A 20,090-nucleotide genomic window follows, 5' to 3' on the forward strand; every position below is an offset into this window, starting at 1 on the left:
GTGGGCCTTGGGCTCTGCAAGCAGTGTCTCCTGGTAGAATCATGGCATCCTATTGTCTCGTATTTATTTTATGGCTACTATTTGAGCAACTGATGCTGCGTTCCTATTTACAGAACTGACAAAGTCTCCTTCTTAAATAAGTGTGAAGCTTTGGTTTGAAGACAAATAGGAAATACCAGTACCGGTGGTCCTCAGCTCTGCAAATTTTTTCCGAGTGGTAGGAGACGACAGGCATGGTGCATACTGAGAGAAGTCACTGTCCTATCTCATTTTATTTATCGGGCAGACAAACGTGGGGTCCCTTCCTTCCCCGGGGCTCTCTGTGCCTGGGGCAGCATGGCCTGCTCAGGCCAGGCCCCCTATCCCCCTGAAACTCAGATAAAGCACTCGATTCCCAGAGAAGGTACCGAGAGGCAGGGCGCGCACACAGCCCACACACAGAGGGCAGGTGCTGCTTAGAGTTTGGGACCCAGACGCCGCCCCTTACCAGGTTCGTGGGCAGCTGGGCGGGGCTGGGGTGGGCAGGGCTAAGGGCAAAAGAAAGAGCGAAGGGAAATGTTCTGTCCATCATTTTGTTGCTTCCCGTTGGCTGGTTTCCTCAGGGGAAATTTCCTGACTGCCTTAAAGTAAGCGTACGGGTGGTCAACAAGCTGTGTCTACCCAGAGTATTTTGTTAGGCCTGTTTGTACGCTTGCTTTTCCGTTTGCATAATTAACTTTTTTCTTTTTAGGTAATTATAGCTTCACAGGCAACTCCTTTTTTTAGTGTTTATTTATGTATTTGGCTGTGCTGGGTCTTGGCTGTGTCACGTGGGATCTGGTTCCCTGACCAGGGATGGAACCCGGGTCCCTGCATTGGAAGCCTGGAGTCTTAGTTCCTGACCAGGATGGACCCCATTGGGAAAGAGTCTTAGCCCTGGACCCCATGAAAGTTTCCCATGCAAGACACAGAGAGAGACATGTTTAAGACAGAGAGATCCTGCGCACCCTCTTCCCAGTCCCCACCCCCCACCCCGCCCACGGCGACTTCTTACAGAACCATTGGACACACAGGGAACTCTCTCAGTATCTGGTAATAATTTATAATGGAAAAGAATTTGAAAAACAAATAAATGAATCATTTTGCTGTATACCTGAAACTAAGACAACACTGTATCAATAAATCAAGTATGTGTCAATTAGAAAAAAACCCACAGGACATATTGTAACCAGGGTTTACCCTGCGATGCAGGAGACCCAGCTACAATTCCTGGGTTGGGAAGATCCTCTGGAGATGGGATGGCAACCTACTCCAGTATTCTTGCCTTTGAGAATCCCATGGGCTTCAAGCCCAGTGGGCTACAATCCATGGGGTCGTAGAGTCAGACACAGCTGAGCGACTAACACATTCGCTTTTTCACAGTCAAGACGCATGTCCATCCCCACAAAGATTTCATATTTTACAGCCGCATCACCACCTACCCCTCCCCTGTCTGGCTCTCACCCCTGTCAAGCACTCACCTGTTCTCCAGTTCTACAATTTTTCCATTTGAAAGAATGTTATATGAATGGAATTATGCCATATGTAACCTTTTGTGATTGGCTTTTTTCCACTTAGCATAACTTCCTTCCAATTGGAGTTACTGAGCGTATCAGCTGTTTTCCCTTGTTGCCGAGGAGCATTTCATGGGGTCGATTGACCAGTCTGTTTAGCCATCCCCCGTGGAAGGACTCCTGTGCTGCCTTCAGTGTTGGGTTGGTCAGAATAAAGCTGCCTTGAACACTGTATGTGTGGGCTTTTGTATGTATGGGCTTAAGCTTTCATTTTCCTGGGGTAAATGTCCAAGATAAATTACATTCACTCACAGTCAAGATGTTTTATCTACGAACCGACATCACTGGTGTCTCCTCAATAATCAGAAGATCTGGAAAGGGGGGTCCTTTCACACAGGGACTCATGCTTCCGATGGGCCAGAGGGGCTTAAGATCCCTGATGGCCCGCCGAGTCCCTTGTATTTACTTACCTGCTGGGCAAGGCTCCTGGTTTGCCAATTTAAGTGGGCAGATTGGAACATGACGAGTTATATCATGAATTTCAAATGTATACATGCATGTATTTGCTTATGTATGCATAAAATCTGTCTGGAAGCATACCCAAATAGAAAACACTGATTGCCTCTGGGAAGGGAGCTGGGTGAGGGGGAGAAGGGGGGAGTCACTTTTACTATGAGCTCTTTTCAGCCTTTTTAGCTTAAACCATCCGTTATTTACTAAAAAACGAATCAATAAAATATGCAAACAAGAACACTAAGAATTCCTCACAGATACCCACTCTCGGGCTGTTTTTTTCATACAACTCTTATTTCTTTACATAAGAGAGCCCACTGGAATTTCCCCTCCCAGAGCCCTTGGCTTCACACAGGGAAGAGCCCAGCTCACAGAGATCTCTGGGCCTTTAGGCCTTGAATGGAAGTGAAAGTGAAATAGCTCAGTCGAGTCCCACTCTTTGTGATCCCATGGACTGTAGCCAGCCAGGCTCCTCCATGCACGGGATTCTCCTGGTAAGAATACTGGAGTGGGTTGCCATGTCCTTCTCCAGGGGATCTTCTGGACCCAGGGATCGAACCTGGGTCTTCCACACGGCAGGCAGGCTCTTTACCATCTGAGCCGCCAGGAAAGGCTTTGAGGGTGATCCCCAAACACCCCTCCCTACTGTTGCAAAGCTGGCTGGCCCCTGAGGAGCAGGCTTAGGCCATCGGGGCCTCTCTGAGACCCAGTAAGATGTCTTTGCCCAACACAGGGGCTGCCTCCTCCTAGAAGCCTTTCCCAGCAGAACTGAAGTTCAGCCTCTCCCTTCACCCTCAGACAGGGTCATCAAGGGGCCTGAAAAGCCCAAGGGTTTGTCGCTCAGTCCTGTCTGACTCTTTGCAACCCCACGGACTGCAGCCCACCAGGCTCCTCTGTCCATGGGATTCTCCAGGCAAGAATACTGGAGTGGGTAGCCATGCCCTCCTCCAGGGGATCAAGGGGCCTCCCAGGTTACAATTCAGGGCACACTTCCTGGACCCTTCACACTAGGGGCCCCTGAGCACTTGCTCCGCCCTTTCCTGACCTCCCATAGGCTGGGGCCTCCCCGCAGCGCAACAGATTAGCATCTTAACTGGGAGTAGGGTACATGCTGAGCCCTCTCCTCCTGTAAGTCAGGACAAAGACAACTAACTACAAACCCAGAGCACAACCCGTAGATTGAATTTAAGATCGCAGACTTCTGCGCCCAGAATTCACTGACGCTGAGCGTTCCCTCCCTTGCGCGGTTGAGGGCAGAGGAGCGGCAGGATGTGCGCTGGCGGTGTCGGCCCCTAAATCTGCCCTTGGAGTAACCTCCCCGTGGCTTCCGGAAGGAAGAGAGTGGGTGCAGCGCAGAGAACTGGGCTTTGGGGTCTGAGAGCCTCGGCGCTGTCCTTCGTGGCTGAGCGGCCTTCAGGCCAACTCACCTTGTTTCTCCTCGAGAACTGGGGGTCACAGTGCCTCCCTGGGGGGAGGTAGAAGCGTCCAGGACTTCGGCAGGTGGCTTATACTTGCGGAACTGGGCGCCTCTTTTGGATGCCTAGGCCAGGATGCGTACACATTCCGGATTTCCTGGGAGCCTGTTCCTTCGCGTGTTGATGGGGGTCTCCTCTGACCCAGCTCGAGGTCTCAAGAGCCCAGCTGACTTGTTTGTCGGGCCTTGGCCAGGCTCACTGGCCAGAGGCGCTGCACGGGGCCCAGTGAACGGCTGCAGGTGGCAGAGAGGAGTCTGAAACCAGGGGTCTGAAGGTGGAGGCCAGGAAACTGTTGTGCAGCGCTTCCCGCGTGGTCGAGGGGTGGCCTGCAGGCCGGCGCCGTATTCACCCTGCCCGCGGTGACTCGGGCGCACGCCCCATCCCACTCACCCACCCACCGCGGGGCCCCGGCGCGCGCCCCAGCCCCTCGCTCCGCCCCGCAGGGCCCGGGGCTGGGGCTGGGAGCCCGGCCCCTTCAGTTCCCGCGCTCAGGTCCCGCCAGGGCCCAGGAAGTGGCCTAGGGCCGCGGCCCTCGCCCCGCCCCACTCCCTCCCGCGCTTATCACCTGCCAGCCGGGCGCGCGCGACCGGGGACGGAGGGCGCGAGGGGAGCGCGCGGGCCGCCGGGCACCGGGTCGCGAGAGGTGAAGCGCGGCTAGGATGGCGGCTGGGGGCCGGGCGCTGCGGCCGCTGCTGCTCCTGCTCTCGGGGCTGCTGGCGCTGGGCCCCGGCGCGCTGGCGGCCAAGCTCAACATCCCCAAGGTGCTGCTGCCCTTCACGCGGGCCACGCGCGTGAACTTCACGCTGGAGGCCTCGGAGGGCTGCTACCGCTGGTGAGGCGCGGCCCGGCGCGGGCCTTGGACGCGGGCGGCCGGGCGGGCGCGCTGCAGGTGCGCGGGCGCGGGGAGATGGCCGCGGCCCCGGGCAGGTCCGGCGGGGCCTGCGGCGCGCGGCCTTCGGGCCCGGCCGGCGCCGGGAGGCGGGGAGCCGCGCTCCCCCGCAGGCCCGCGCAGCAGGTGCGCCGGCGCGCGCTCTCGGGCCCTGGGTTGGCGGCCGATCGGCCACTGCCCCGGCTACTGGCCACTCGTGACCCGGCGGCGTGCGCGCGGGTCGCCGCCACTGCGCATGGCGCCGCCCGGGCCTCGGCGCGCTCGGGCAGGAGGGGGCCTGCCGGGGCGCGGGGGTGCGGCCGGGAGCCCAGCGGTAGGCTGGACTCGCGGAGGGCGTCTGGCGGGCGCTGCTGAGGGTCTCCGAAGGCCTGTCGGTCCGGGCCTTCCGGAGGGACCCTCTGCTGGTGGAGAGGGTCGCAGAGGAGAGCTGCCGGCCCGGGATGCGCGTCCACGTGGTCGCACCCCGTTCTCCTTCAGGCTCGGGGAGGGGTAGTTGGCGCCCTGCAGAGCCCTGGGTTGGGGACCCAGGCAGCTCGCTGGAGTTTGTCTGGTGACTCGTTCCTGGCGCCGGACTGGTGTGGGAACCTGGCTTGTGGGCAAGCCGGGAAGGTGTGCGTGGGAGTTGAGTCAGCAGTGCAGCGTCTTGGGAAGGAATGTAAGCCTTTGATGAGAGATCTTTCGGACAAACCCTTGGTTTTTAACACATGATACACCTACATTGGAGAAAGAAATGGCAACACAGTCCAGTATTCTTGCCTGGAGAATGCCATGGACAGAGGAGCCTGGTGGGCTACAGTCCATGGGGTCACAAAGACTCAGGCAGGACTTAGCGACTAACACTTACACCTACATTACAGATGAAAGATGCAAAGGAATGATTGGTGATTCACCCCAGGTTGCCCACAGAGCAGGGTTGGCCTGGATTCCTAGCTTGCTGGGGGCTCAGGAATTCTGCACCTTGTGGGGGGTGTGATCTGGGAACCCCAGGAGCTAATGAGACGAGGGGTCCGCCTCACCCCAAGGTGGTTGGGTGATGCGGTCCAGCTGCTCCATCCCTCGGATGGAGAAGAAGGCGGCCTGAAGTGGCCTCCACTCCTATTCCTAGCGGGGTGCTGAGTGCTGGGTGTGGCCGAGGCTCTACCACACCTCCCTGCCACCTTGCTGGAGATGAAAGGGAGGGGTGCCGCCCACTGCTACACCCTGCTCCTTCCTTTGGTTGCCTGTTTCCAGGCTAGACTGTAACAGGTGTGATCCCATTACAGAGTCCAGCGTGTGTTAAGTCTGTGGGGCCAGTAGTGCGTGCACATCGACAGAGCATGCTGCTGGGGCTCCGACTGCTTTCTCCTGAGTCACTTGAGTCGTCTCCGACTCTTTGCAACCCCATGGACTGTAGCACGCCAGGCGCCTCTGTCCATGGCATTCTCCAGGCAGCAAGGCTCAAGTGGGTTGCCAAACCCTCCTCCAGGGGATCTTCCCAACCCAGGGCTTGAACCAGCATCTCTTGCATCTCCTGCATTGCAGGCAGATTCTTTACCCACGGAGCCCCCATGCATGCATTAATAGTACCTATTTGTTTTCTGAAGGTCTCCTGAAACGACAGTCCAGGTTAGCCAAATGCATTTTTGGGCTAGTGCCTGCTGCACCTGGTGGGTCGTGTTTCTGGCTTGGTATCAGAGGCTGATCTTCGCTCTAACTTCTCTACATCCTTGTCCAGGGCTCTGACTGGTGTTGGTGGATCAGCTGTCAGGCCAGACTTCGCCTGAGACTGTGCTCATTCTCTGGTTGAGGATGTCTCTTCTCTTGATATGAGGGCAAGGAAAAGGAAGCCGACTATTACAAACAGCTGGCTTCAAACGAACCCCCTTGGATGTCCTTGTGTGCTACTTCCTGAGATTCTAGAGCTGTGTTTTTTGTTTTTGAAGTAACAACTGTTTTGTTTTTTTTTTCCCCCTAACTGCTTTTTTTGGAAAAACTGATGGATTTTAATTTACCTATCTAGCTTCTTAGGAGAAAGGGGGAAAACAGCAACAACAAAATTCCTAATCTCTGATGCATCAGAGGAGTGCTAAGTACCTTATAACTTGTTTTGAATCTGATCCATAGTTTTTTTAGCAAATGTGAGACTGCTTAAGTGTCTCGGAGGTGTTTGGTGCTGTGATTTCTCCCTTAACGTCACGGGAAAATCTTGTTCTTCAAGCGTTGGAAATGTTTATTTTCAGTCCGCTCTTCCTAGTCCAGTCAGGTGTTGTTTTTAGTTTTTGAAGAGTCTCTTCTGGAACTTTAAGAGTGGGTGTGCAGGCAAGCTTTCTATCCGCCTTCTTCTTCACCAAGGAGGTCACTGTGAAGTCTGTGAGGTGGAGAACAGAGAACGTGAGAATGCCCCTGGACCCTGGGGGAGTTTTTGCTCAGCCTTTGAATTTTCAGCCCAGCTCCCAGTTTTCTGGATCATTGCATACCTGAGCCAGAGGCTTTAAGTTTACTTTTCCTGTTTCTTGATTTTATAGCATCAAATACTCAGGCAATTTTAAGGTGAGGAGAACTGTAGAGATTATCAAGTCAAAACTGTTCACATGTCAGTGCAAGCCTCGGGAGGGAGGTGCTCTGGGGGACTGAGTGGTGGTTTCCATCGAGCAAGAGCCCACAGAAGGGGACAGGGGACAGGGAATGGTGCCTTCTGACCCATGCTCTTTGGGGATGTGCAGCCTCTGGCTAATTGGCCAGACCTGACTGAACCCCTCCCGTCACACCAGTATTGCTGGTTTTGTGACAAGTTCCTGATTCTTTTTTGATATTTCATGTTATTGCTTGGGTGCTTGCTCAGTCGGAGAGTCGTGTCCAGCTGTTAATGACTCCATGGACTGTAGCGTGCCAGGCTCCTCTGCCCATGGGATTTCCCAGGCAAGAGTACTGGAATGGGTTGCTGAGCTGGTGACCCTGGCTGTGGCCCTCCCACCCAACCCGGCCCATGGGTCCTGGCCCCCCCATGGGTGCTCGGGTCCCCCCTCCCGCACCCACAGAAGGAGGTGACGGCAAGTGTGTTTACCGAGTGGACCTGCTTCCCTTCCTGTCCCTGACCCTCACCCCACTCTGCTCTTGCGGTGACTTCCGCCCTGTGAGCTCTGCCTCCGTGTGTGTGTGTGTGTGTGTGTGTGTGTGTTGGGGGGACGGTTAGGCAGTGGGTGGAGGGGGGCTGTGTCTTCCTCTGCCCCCACCCACCTCTTCTTTGCAAAACCATCACTTCTCCTTTTTCCACTCCTGACCTCCCCTGTCCTTGGGTTCCCATGTCCGGTTAGACACCCTGAAGATAAATTTCATTTCTGGCACCAACATGTTTCTATTTTTTTTTCTTTTTTTTTTTTTAATTGGTGAAATACACATATCATTAAAGTAACCGTCTTTGAGTGTCCAGCTCAGTGACATCAGCTACATTCACGTTGTTGAGCAGCCGTCTCCGCCATCATCTCCAGAACTTTTTCATCTTCCCAAACTGAGACTGAGTCCCGGTCCGCTAACGCTCCTCCCCGCCTCCAGCCCTGACTTCCACAGTCTGTGTCCTTAACACCAGGTGATGTCAGCCTGTTTCCTTCCTCACCCCATCCCTGGAAGTAGCAACAGTGTTTGGACTGATGTTTGTTTTATGTTGCTTCAGATGGATGGCAAACCATATAGGCTTTCTGTTTACACTGCTGATAGACAGTTTCCTCTTTAAGTACTTCTGCAGGACTCCCCTGCTGGTCCAGTGCTTAGGACTTGCACTTTCACTGCAGGGTGTGGGTTAGATCCCTGGTTGGGGGAACCAAGATCCCACATGCCTCAGGGCGTGGCCTAAAGGGCGTGGTACTTTAAAACTTTTAAAGTAAATTTTCAATAAAGAAGAATCAATTTTTTTTTTTTTTTAAAGTAGGATAACGATAGGAGGGTAACTTGGATATAACTGGATGTAGAAAGAGAGGGGCTGCACACTGGGGAAGGCGCCAGCGTCCAGGCAGCCGCCACAGTGAGTGGGCGGCCAGACACCCAGGTCCGAAGGCAGGGGCTTGAATACTGCAGGTGGGGGCAGCCAAGGCAGCCAAAGAGCAGAACCAGCTTTTCTGCTCATTCCTTTGCATATTTTGCGTGTTACTCTCCACTCAATCCTGAAAACAAAACACCTCAAGAGTGACCACCCACTGCACAAATAGGGAACTGAGCAGAGCCAGGTTCAAAGCCAGGTCACAGGGACTTCCCCACAGTCCAGTGGTTAAGACTTTGCTTCCCAATGCAGGGGGTGTGGGGTTGATCCCTGATCGGGGAGCTAGGATCCCACATGCCTCCTGGCCAAAAATGCCCCAAAACATAAAACAGAAGTAATGTTGTAACAAGTTCAATAAAGACTGGGGAAAAAAAAAAGGCCCACTTCAAAAAACAAAAGACAAGTCACAGACTTGTGCCTTCTCAGTCCTGGGATGCCCAGGAAATGTGCCAGGCCTTCTCATCAATGGCTGTTTTACTCAGGTTCCTTCAGGAGGGTTTTCGGAAAGTGGACAGCACACTGAGAAGCAGGATTAAGGATGTAAGTGGGGTCGGGGTAATTGAGGACATGGAGTCGTTTTTCACTGAGGTCTGTCAGGCTGGACGCTCCTGTGTCCAACTACAGGTAGAGGGAGTCTGCTGGCTCTGTCTTGAACAATCTGGGTGCATTTATCACAAGAGGGGAGGGAGGTGTCCAGGTGAGGGGTCTAGAGACCAGCCTCACTGAGGTGTTTCTAGGAATGTATCCTTGGGCAAGTTACATCCCATCCATGCTGTTGTTTCCATGGGTATCATATGGAAGTTTCAGTTGGATTGTTGGGAGGCAAATAAAATATTTGTGCTGTGTTTTGTTCTGTGCCTGACACATAATAAGCACATAAGAAATGACATTTTTTTTCTTTTTTAAAAAATATAGTACCAATAGTTTGAATGAAATGAGACAACATGTCTTGAAGAATTCAATCGGGGTTTCACTTGGCTAGGCTCTTCTGAGAAGGCAACGGCACCCCACTCCAGTACTCTTGCCTGTAAAATCCCATGGACGGAGGAGCCTGGTGGGCTACAATCTATGGGGTCACTAAGAGTCGGACACGACTGAGTGACTTCACTTTCACTTTTCACTTTCATGCATTGGAGAAGGAAATGGCAACCCACTCCAGTGTTCTTGCCTGGAGAATCCCAGGGACAGGGGAGCCTGCTGGGCTGCCGTCTATGGGGTCGCACAGAGTCGGACACGACTGAAGTGACTTAGCAGTAGCAGCAGCAGACTCTTCTGAGTTGCCTGCATGTGACAGGAAACTCAAACTACAATAGTTTAAATAAAGTTTAAATAAACTTTGAAGTTATGTAAAGTTTAAATAAACACTGTTTTGGCAGAGTTTATTTCAGGCTGCACACAGGGCTCAGTGAGGTCAGCAGAGCCTGGTCTGAGGTCCTAGGTCTGGACCTCTGCCTGGGGCTCCCTAGACAGCAGTTCCAGCCCTGCAAACCCCATGGGGGCTGGTGAGGCACACCCTGGGTCTGGACCCCTCCAGCTCAGGGTTCACAGTGCTGACTGACCAGGCCTCCCAGTGTCCCAGGAGCATGGGTACCCGGAACCTCATGGTCTGAGGGTGGAGAAGAGCAGCACCCACAGAAAAGCTGGGTGCTGTTACTGAGGAGGGGGCGGAGGCTGGGCAGCCAAAACCCAACACGGGTCCCCTGCAGGAATGACACCACGTGTGCACGTTTACCCGGCTCTGTGTGTGTGTGTGGGGTGGGGGTGGGGTGGGGATGGCATGTATACCCTGGGTTTGCTCAGCTGGGGCCCTTGACGGGAGCTGCTGTGATCTGGCAGGGGGCGGGGGTGGTCTTGCTGGAATGTGGGTGAGAAATTCTGGAGGAAAAGAAGCAACACTGCCGCAGGCCACCAGCACTGCACCCCAGGCTCCCCCAGCCGTGGGGTGCCCCCGCCCCGCTCCTGTGCAGGACTTGGGGGAGGACAGCACTGCACCCCAGGCTCCCCAGCCGTGGGGTGCCCGCCCGCCCGCTCCTGTGCAGGACTTGGGGGAGGACAGCACTGCACCCCAGGCTCCCCCAGCCGTGGGGTGCCCTGCCCCGCTCCTGTGCAGGACTTGGGGGAGGGTTCTCAGAACACCTTGTCCACTTAGGATATTTGGGAAAATTAAGTTTATAGTCACAGACCTTCTCAGAAAGAAAACTGCAAGCCCGAGTTGCCTCACTTGTAAATTCTGTGAAACATTTAAGGAGGAAATAGTACAAATCCTTTATAAACTCTTTCAGGAAAGAGAGGAAGAACAGTCATTTACTAGCTTATTTTTATGAGGCCAACATTACATTGATTGCAAACCAGGCACAAATATTACAAGACAAAGAAATTCACAGACCCAGAGTTCAAGATTCCTTAACAAAATAGCAAATCAAATCCAGAAAAATATAAAAAGAGTAATGTATTATGACCAACTGGGGCTGGTTCCCAGGAATGCAAGGTTGGTTTAATACTAACCAATCAGTGTAATTGCTTGACCGACAATAAACAATTCTTCTATCAACCAAATGAAGAAGAAAAGCCATATAATGGTCTCAATATGTGCAGAGCATTCAAGAGTCACTTATGATAGAAAATGCGGCAAATTTGGAGTAGAAGAGACTCCATAACAAAATGAAATGAAAGTGTTAGTTTCTCAGTCGTGTCCAAATCTTTGCGACCCCATGGACTGTAGCCCACCAGGCTGTCTCTCCGTAGAATTGTCCAGGCAAGAATACTGGACTGAATTGCCATTTCCTTCTCCAGGGGATCTTCCTGACCTAGGGATTGAACCCAGGTCTCCCGCAATACAGGCAGATTCTTTACCATCTGAGCCTCCAGGGAAGCCCGTCGACCTGTTAAAGGGCATCTGTAAAAACTGGCACCAGGGTCTTAGCTGCGTGCAACGGGGGCAAGAAATGAGCACGCCGTGGACTCTGTCTTTCCGCTCTGTCTCCGAGGGAGTCTGACGGGGAGGAGGGTCATGCCTGCCGTGGTCTCGGGGCCTTTGTGCTCTCCTGCGCTTTTGCTGGAATGCCCTTCTTGCGGTTATTCAAGGACCTGGTGGTGGCCCCTCCTGCTCACGCATCCCGCCTGAGCGAGGCTCCCTTCAGCCCCGGGTGGAAGCCGCAGCCCTTCCCTCCTGTGTGTCCACAGCCCTGGTTGAGAGCTCACCTTCTCGCACTCATTTGTCTGTTCTTTCCTCCTCCTCCCAAAAAGTAAGCTCCGTGAAGCAGGGGGTTAATGTTTAGCTGGTACTTTGCTGTGTTCCCAGTGCCTCGGCAGTACCTGGAACATTGCACAAAACCCAATAAATATGGATTCGTGAATGAATGAATGAGTTCATTAGGGACCCCACGGAGAACCGGCTGTGGGGTCAGCATAAGCTCAGGGATGGCGGGGGGAGGGGAACTGGGGGGAAGGAGCACTTTGGAGCGGAAGTCAAGCCTCAGGCTCCCGCCAGCCGGGAAACCCACCTCTGACCCGAATGTTTGCGGTCTTTCTGAGGATGTCTGTGTGTGGTTGGTGGTGGGGCCCTGCCAGCCGGGATCAGGGTCAGGCTTCACTCAGGGAAGTGGATGGACAGGTCAGGCATCAGTGATCAGAATCTAGAAAGACCCTTGTTCTCTTCCTCCCTCTAAAAATCAAAAGTTCTTGTGGTTGGAATCTCGCCAAACACCTCAGGGCCACAAGCGCTTCATTTGGGCACCTGCTCCTGGTTCCTGAGTTTGAGAGCTTACTCTGCGAGGCCCTGTGATAAGGTGTCTATCATCCTATCTAATCCACCCCAACCCTTTGCAGCAGGTATCATTTTTCTTCCCATTGTACAGATGCAGAAACGGAAGCCCAGAGAGGTTGACTTGTTTGTTCAAGGTCACACAGCTGGTGTGTGGCAGTGCCCTGCTGTCCTAGGCCTTCACCTTCTCAGCAGAGAAAAGGGCCGTCTTGCCAGCACCGCCTGTGCCTGGGGCCTGGGGAGGGCCTTCCAGCTCCTCCTGCGGGCCTTGGGGCGAGTGAGTGAGCAGGGAGGGTGAGCAGGGAGGGTGGGCAGGCCTGCTGACCTCTGGCTAAGATGCACGGGATGACGGATGGACAGGCTGAAGCAGCTCTCCTTTCTGAGCAGCGGCATCAGTGCGTTTAAATTGGGGCAGGGCCTTCCCTGGTCGTCCAGTGGTTACGCATCTGCCTTCCAGTGCAGGCGACGTGGGTGTGACCTGCTTAGAGAACTAAGGCGCTACGTGCCACGGGTCGACTGCGTCTGTGGGCCGCAGCTAGAGAAAAGCCCGCAGGCTGCAACGAAGGACCTGCAGCCAACATAAAATAAATAGAAAAATTTAAATAATTAAAACAGCAAACAGAAAAACTGGGGGCAGAGGAAGGCTCTTGTGCAGAAAAGCCGTTGAGCCTGAACCTGCTTCTTTGGCAAACACGAGGCTGTATCCAAATGACCTGGCTGTTGGGGCCAGTTCCCACGTGGGCCTCTCAGCCCTCTGCCCCACCGGACCCTGTCTTCTCTGTCGAGTGCCCGGCCGTGTCTGAGCCCGCAAGGCTCAGGCCGGGGAAGCCGTTGCGGCCCACATGGTGTCTTTCCCTCTTGCCATGCCTTCCTCGCCTGGGTCCTCCCCAAGCAGCGTGGGCACAGTCTGGTTGTTAGCGCTCCGGCCAGCCTTGTGGAGGCTACTCGGTCCTTGTCTGAGATACCCTGGAGACGGCGGCTGATGGACAGACCCCGCCCCTCACAGCTGCCCCAGGAATGCACGCTGGTATTTCCTCCCCAAACTGCAGCCACTCAGCTGCTGTCCCGCGTTGGTTCTTTAATGTCCTGCCTGTACTAGAACTGTTTCCTTCGAAATGACTACCTTTGTGAACACTGGAGATGCTCCTCCGTATTAACACTTAGGAGCTCATACGTTTGATACAGTTGTTTTTCCTGAAACAGTAAAGATGAATGTGTGCTAATTAAAAGACATAAAGACTCAATCCAAACATAGTTCATCTGGGCCTCGCTGCTCTGTGGTGCTGTGTGTTTCTGGGGAAAGCACTCGTGTGGTGTGAGGACTGTCTGATCTGGGCTCACACAGACATAGCTATGACCCCTGGCCCTGCCACTCATGGCTGTGTGCTTTGGGGAAATTACTCAACCTCTCTGAGTCTCAGTTTGGCTTTATCCACACGTGTCTGCTGGAGGGTTAAGTAATCTGACGGATCGAAGGATTTAGCTCTGGGCTTAACACAGGGTAGACAATGCCTTTCATTATCTTCTATGCCCTCCCTATATTGGTCAGGTTCCCCAGAGACCCACAATTAATAGGAGATATATATGTGGCTTCCCAGATGGCGCTAGTGGTAAAGAACCCGCCTGCCAAAGCAGGACACGTAGAGACGTGGGTTCGATCCCTGGGTCGGGAAGATCCCCTGGAGGAGGGCACGGCAACCCACTCCAGTATTCTTGCCTGGAGAATCCCCTGGATGGAGGAGCCTGGCGGGCTATAGTCCACAGGGTCACAAAGAGTCGGACACGACTGAAGTGACTCAGCATAGACGAGCGAGGGCTTTTTGTTCTAGTCAGACCTCAACTGAGTGGGTGAGACCCACCCACACTGGGGAGCGTAATTTCATTTACTGGTGTACTGGTTTAAGTGCTAATCTCATCCCCAAACACCCTCAGACACACCCAGAATAATGTCTGACCCAGTAGCTGGGCACCTCATGTCCTGGCCAGACTGACACGTGAAATGAGCCCCGCATGCCCCCAGCACACTTGTGGTTTTTAAAAGAACTGTGTCTGGATATCTCTGCGTTTGCCACATGCAAGGGGCTCCTGCCTGTCATCCCCCCTTATCTCCACTCTCTCTGCCTGGCTCGGGCTGTCGGGCGATTAACCGTTGTGTCTGTGAAGGATGGCCCGTCCTCCCTGTGTGGAGGAGGTGATTCTTCTCTTGCCAGGTCCCGGAGGCAGCAGCTTTCCAGAACTGCACACACATGGTCAGCTCTTCCCTTCGCAGCCCAGGAGGGAGCCAGCCTCCTCTGTGGGCAGCTCTCAGGGTGACCCAGAGCTCTGAGACGCAGACACGACAGTTCTGAGGGACTGAGACGTGATTCGAACGGCAGGAAACACCCACGTTTGGATTTGGACCCTGTGTCCTGACCCTCTCTGGTCCTCAGAGAGGCCCTAACCAGCCCGTCTTCTCTCCGGGGGCTGTAGAGGCTCAGATGGTAAAGAATCTGCCTGCAACGCGGGAGACCTGGGTTGGACCCCCGGGTGGGGAAGATCCCCTGGAGAAGGCAATGGCACCCCACTCCAGGATTCTTGCCTGGAGAATCCCGTGGACAGAGGAGCCTGGCGGGCTACAGTCCGTGGGGTCACAAAGGGTCACGACTGAGCGACTAACACTTTCACAGCAACACTTCACTCCTCCGTAAAACGAGGGCACAGCAGCTCTCTAGGTTACGTCTAACGTTGACGGGGACATACTGTTATTTAGAAGTTAGAGTAATACAGAAAAGAACAGAGAGTAACACAGTGAACACCATATTCCTAGGTCAGATTGGGCCTTGTCAGCAGTTTGTGTGTTTGGCTAGTTTGGCTTTTTCCGGTAAGGAGACGTTGTGGGTGGAGCTGCAGCCCCCTTTGCTCCCGCTCCTAGTTTTCATCCCCGCCCGCAATCCCCACTCTGAATTTGGGTTCCAGGGGTCCCCTTCCCTTTCGAATCCCTGACGAGCACCTTCTAAAGTGCTTTTTCCACTGACTCACACCAGCCATCTGTGACAGGGACACCCGACACCAGGCCCCTGCTGGGCTCTCTGCTCTTAAAGGCACAGCCAGAGCACACGGGCCTCCAAGCATCCTCCAGGGTAACCGAGAATAACCCTCTGCGGGGGACAGAGACACGCCTCCAGCCTGTCTTAAGCCCTCTAGGTGGTTGGGATGAGCCCGCCAGCTTCAGATGTGGGGTCCTAGAGCCGGGTGAGAGGGGGTGGTGGTGACGGGTGTGTTTTCCAGCACCCCAGCTCCCTGTGAGGGTGGACCGTGGCTCCCTTGCCCTGAGCTCCCCTGTGTGTGGGGGGTGGGTAGCTGCACTGGCTGCTCTGTGTTATCTCCAGGCTGCACCACCGTAAGTGTGAAGAGGAGGGGCTTCTTTAAGAGCCCAGGGAGCCAGACTGGGATTAGACACCATCTGCAGGGCTCTCCTCCCCCTGAAGGCCTGCCCCGGGGCCATTCACTATGTCCAAAATGCAGGGGCCCCCGGGTCATAAGGATGATTGGGATGTTTGGGGTGAAATAATACGTGTCATTAAAATTAAGATCAACCAGTGATCAAACTCTCACCCCCTGCAGTGGAAGTGCAGAGTCTTAACCACTGGGCCTGGGGACTCCCTCCCTATTGCTTTTTAGTAAGGCAACGAGGACATTTTAAATGTGATTTGCTGTGCATTTCTGTTGGACAGGGCAGCTCAGGGCTGTCCCTGTACCTAGCGGAGCCCCGCAGCCCTGGGGGCCCTGGATGAGGGGTGGGGTGCTCCCGGCCAGGCTCAGGGGGCTGCAGGCATCTCAGGGGCCACTCATGGAGGGCCTGGGTGTGGGAGGAGGACTTCAGGCCTCTTGGACTTAAATGAGGGCAGCCTGCTCTTATCTGCGTTGACTTCTTTACTGGGAGAGTGAGATTAATTCACCGCCCTGAGGGAGTGCGGAAAGAGCTTGTCATTCCTGTTCTTGAGGAGCCTGAGATTCGGGGTTGGGGAGGGATTTATAGTGCAGATTCCTGGCTCCCGGGGCCACTGAACAAGAGGCATCCCACATTGTTTCTCAAAGTTAGAAGCAGAAGACGATGAGCAGTCTTACTTTTTTTAAACAGACTCTTAAAAAGAGCAGTTTTAGGTTTATTAAAAAAACTGAGCCCAAATTACAGCAGTTTCCTGTATATACCCCCTCCCCCGCCAGCATCCGCCACCATCAACATCCCCCACCAGATGGTGCATTTGTCTCAACTGATGAGCCTGCGTGTGTGTGTGTGTGTGTGCACACACGTGTTCTGTCGTGACTGACGCTTTGCGAACCCATGAACTGCAGCCCACCAGGCTCCACTGCCCATGGAATTTCCCAGGCAAGATACTGGAGTGCGTAGCCATGACCTTCTCCAGGGGATCGTCCCGACCCAGGGATCAAGCCCAGGTCTCCTGCACGGCAGGCAGATTCTTTACCACTGGCGCCGCTTGGGAAGCTGTACCTGCAGGGACACCTTATTACAATCAGCGTCTGTGTGCCGTTACTGTCCACAGTCGGCACCGATTCATTGTAGCCAGCCAAACGTGTGCGACTGTATCATCAGAGGAGGATCATACAGAATAGTTTTGCTGCCCTAAAAATTCTCTGTGCTCAGCCTATTCATCCCTCACTCCCCTTGTCATTGAACAATTTTTTTAAGTTTGGAACAATTTTAGATTTACAGGAAAGTTACAAAGATAATGCAGAGAGTTCCTCTGTACCTTCACCCAGCTTCGCCTACGGTTACCATCCTTCAGGACCAGGATTGTTGAGAAAGGGAAACAGTAGCCCTGGTACTTGAGTTAACTAGAGTCTAGCTGGCTTGGGTTGCGTCAGGGTGTCCACTGAGCTTCCTTTTTTACCCCTGGGTCCCCTGGATCCAAGCTGCGCCCTCCGTCACATTTGTCTCCTTGGTCTCAGATCTGATCTCTGCGTGTTTCCTGTTCTTGTTTCCATGTCAGATTTTTTTTTCAAAGTGAAGTATAGTTGATTTACAATGTGGTGTTAATTTCCTCATCAGTTTTGTGTCTCTGTGCACATGTGGGGAGGTCTGATGCCCTTTGAAATCACTTGGAACAACACAGCTTCTGCAGTTCTGTGGTGTGGGGCGAGGCTGTGCCCAGGACCTGCTCGCTTCTCCCTGTCGGGGCTCAATGTTTGTTGTCTCCGTTGGTCTCTGAAATGCACTCTTCTCAGGGGATGTCCCTTAGTGCGAGGACCACAGATGCATTTCCCTGGGGGCTTAGACGTTCGTCTCCCTCAGCCTGGGGTGAGGTTCATTCTCAGAGTAGAGGCGCTGCTATATCCTGCTGTGTGCTGCGTGTTCGCGCTGTCTGAGCATCCGTGCTGAGCTTGGAGAGGCTTGCATCGACTTGGAGACGCCTGTTGGGTATATTTCACACCATTGCCTTTTAACAGCAGACTGTACAAGTTTCCTTCTGAGTAACACAGGACACTGAGGCTGCAGGCAGTGAAAGCCCAGGGCAGGGGCAGCAGCCATGCCTTGGGAGTGCCCACTCCCTGCTGGGCACCACAGTGCTGCACGCAGCCCTGGGGACCATGGGTGCCCTTCCCTGGGGCCTCCCCGCCTGGAGCACACGGAGGGCAGTCCTGACTGTGCTCTGAAAAGTGGGGATCAGATTAGAATGTTCACCTGCTCAAGATGGCCCAGGGGCTGGTCATCGTCCTCAGAATAAATCTTAGCTCCTTCCTGTGGCCTCCAATGCCTGCTTGCCCTCTGCACCCCGTGTCCCTGAGCTCAGCACCCCGTCTCCTCTACCTCAGCATCCCCATCTTCCCAACCTCAGCACCTGACCTCAGCATCAACGTCCTGACCTCCCAAGTGGCCGTGCTCACCCGGTACTGCAGCGTCCACTCTGCTCCTCCCCACTCTCCGCATCTCACTCCCCTGGAAACTGCTGCTACACCAGGTCTCAGATGAGAAACCTCACACTAACCCTGGGTGCCTGCTCATCACACTGTCCCTTCAGCCGGTTACTCCAAGGCCCCGAGTCTCCGTGGGAAGTCATGGATTCTGCGGATCGGTCCGTCTGAATGTTTACCTACCCTTCTGCCCACCTTCACGTAACCTTGGCCCTGAGTGTGCTGGGCTGTCGTGCCTGTTGTCTTGGTTCCCGTGGGCAGGCTCTGGGTTTGCAGAGCTTGTTGGGGATGGAGATGACCATCTGGGAAGCTGCCATGTGCCCGACCCAGCCTAGAGATCAGCGGGTACGTGGCCTGTCCTCCTCCCTGAGGGCTGTAGGCACTTTCTCCACTGATAGTTATTTCCAGTTCCAGGGAATTATCCTCTCAGGACTGTTGACCGTAGGGGTGTTTCCAAGTGTCCCGTCTCCTGTAGGATGAGCTCAGGGCGGGCAGAGCCTGTTCCCAGCAGAGGGGCTTGGCCGCCCAGCTCACCCGAGTCTGAAGCTGGCAGAACCTGGCCCCTCTCTCCTGTGAGTCTGGGGCAGACGGAGGCCGTGGCCCTGGCTTCGGGTTGCAGCCCTGCCTCTCCAGCGGCTCCAGGGAGTGTGCTCTTGTCTTCCCGCTGCAGGTCGTCAACCCGGCCGGAGGTGGCCAGCATCGAGCCTCTGGGCCTGGACGAGCAGCAGTGCTCCCGGAGGGCGGTGGTGCAGGCCCGCCTGTCCCAGCCCGCCCGCCTGACCAGCATCATCTTCGCAGAGGACATCGGTAAGGGCTTCCGGGCCTGGCCCTGGCGGGGATGGGGAGGTGGGAGCACCCTACTGAGACCCCGGGCCGCTGGGGCTGTGGAGCTGTGGTTGGGCACACTTCCTCTTCACTTGTTGGGTCGCAGGACGCCTGCAGAGTGGGTGGGGGTCACCAAGTGAGCAGCACCCAGCCCGCTCCCTTCCTGCCAGGGACGTGTCCCGCTTCCCTCCTGTGGAGGGGGGCTTCCATTCTAAGTTGTTATTTGTTACTAAAATAACTCTTAATGATTCAAAATGAAGAGATTTGTGCAGCGTTCACTTCCCCATCTTTAATTTACCATATTATGGTCATAAGGGGCTTCCCAGGGCGCGCTGGGAACCTGCCCTCCACTGCCGGAGATGTAACAGGTTGATCCCTGTGTTGGGAAGATCCCCTGGAGAAGGAATTGGCACCCCACTCCAGGATTCTTGCCTGGAGAATCCCATGGACAGAGGGGCCTGGCGGGCTACAGTCCATGGGGCCGCAAAGAGTGCTCAGAAAGCAGTGAATTTTCCATTGTGCTTCCCCCGCCTAAGATGGCATGAAAAGGTTCCCATTTTGTTGTAGGATTAGTTTTAATGGCTGAGTATCGAGCCTTCCCCGTACTGGATATCCAGACTGTTTTCTGATGTTTGTTTTGTGTTACATAAGAAACTCACGTTACATAAGACAACGATTCTGGGTTCTTTCAGGTGATTTCCTGCCAAGGATGGAGTCCCAGCTTTCCAGGGTCACAGCCTAAGTAAATATTGTTAAGGCTTTAGATAATGAGGCTGAATGACCTTCTCAGAAAGTTAAGCGTGTACAGGTAGTTTTATATGATGCCTGGAGAACAGTCGGAATGATTTTTTATCACAAGTTGTTATGTTTCTGCCCTAGAGGATTCTCCAGGTAACGCCATTCATGTATCTTATTGATGGAGCAAGTAAAAAAGCCTCTGTGGGTGTGCACACACTCTTTTACAGTAGAGTGAGAAGGGCATGGCCACCCACTCCAGTGTTCTTGCCTGGAGGGTCCCACGGACAGGCGAGCCTGGCGGGCCACAGTCCATGGGGTCGCAAAGAGTCGGACACGCCTGAAGCGACTTAGCACACACTTGATAGTGTTACTCGGAAACGGTGTACACACTCGCAGATGCACAAGCTCTGGGTGTAGTTCCTGATCTCAG

General features: G+C 54.2%; 1 protein-coding gene and 1 long non-coding RNA gene across 2 annotated transcripts in view; one reads left to right on the top strand and one right to left on the bottom strand.

Annotated features, from left to right (window-relative positions):
• Window positions 1–3,725: 3,725 nt before the first annotated feature.
• NUP210 (nucleoporin 210) overlaps window positions 3,726–20,090 on the top strand; it is a 91,528-nt gene continuing 75,163 nt past the window's right edge. The window contains exons 1-2 of the mRNA XM_070360418.1: window positions 3,726–4,352; window positions 18,768–18,904. Coding sequence (XP_070216519.1) covers window positions 4,180–4,352; window positions 18,768–18,904 — 310 coding nt within the window. The 5' untranslated portion in view covers window positions 3,726–4,179. The remainder of the gene's footprint in view (window positions 4,353–18,767; window positions 18,905–20,090) is intronic.
• On the bottom strand, window positions 11,126–12,763 carry LOC138984762 (uncharacterized). Its single transcript, XR_011462049.1, has 3 exons — window positions 12,510–12,763; window positions 11,925–12,085; window positions 11,126–11,736 (listed from the first exon to the last, which is right to left on the bottom strand). It is a non-coding gene; the product is annotated as an uncharacterized lncRNA (long non-coding RNA).

This window comes from Bos mutus, chromosome 22, assembly GCF_027580195.1.
Source record: "Bos mutus isolate GX-2022 chromosome 22, NWIPB_WYAK_1.1, whole genome shotgun sequence".
Taxonomy (NCBI): domain Eukaryota; kingdom Metazoa; phylum Chordata; class Mammalia; order Artiodactyla; family Bovidae; genus Bos; species Bos mutus.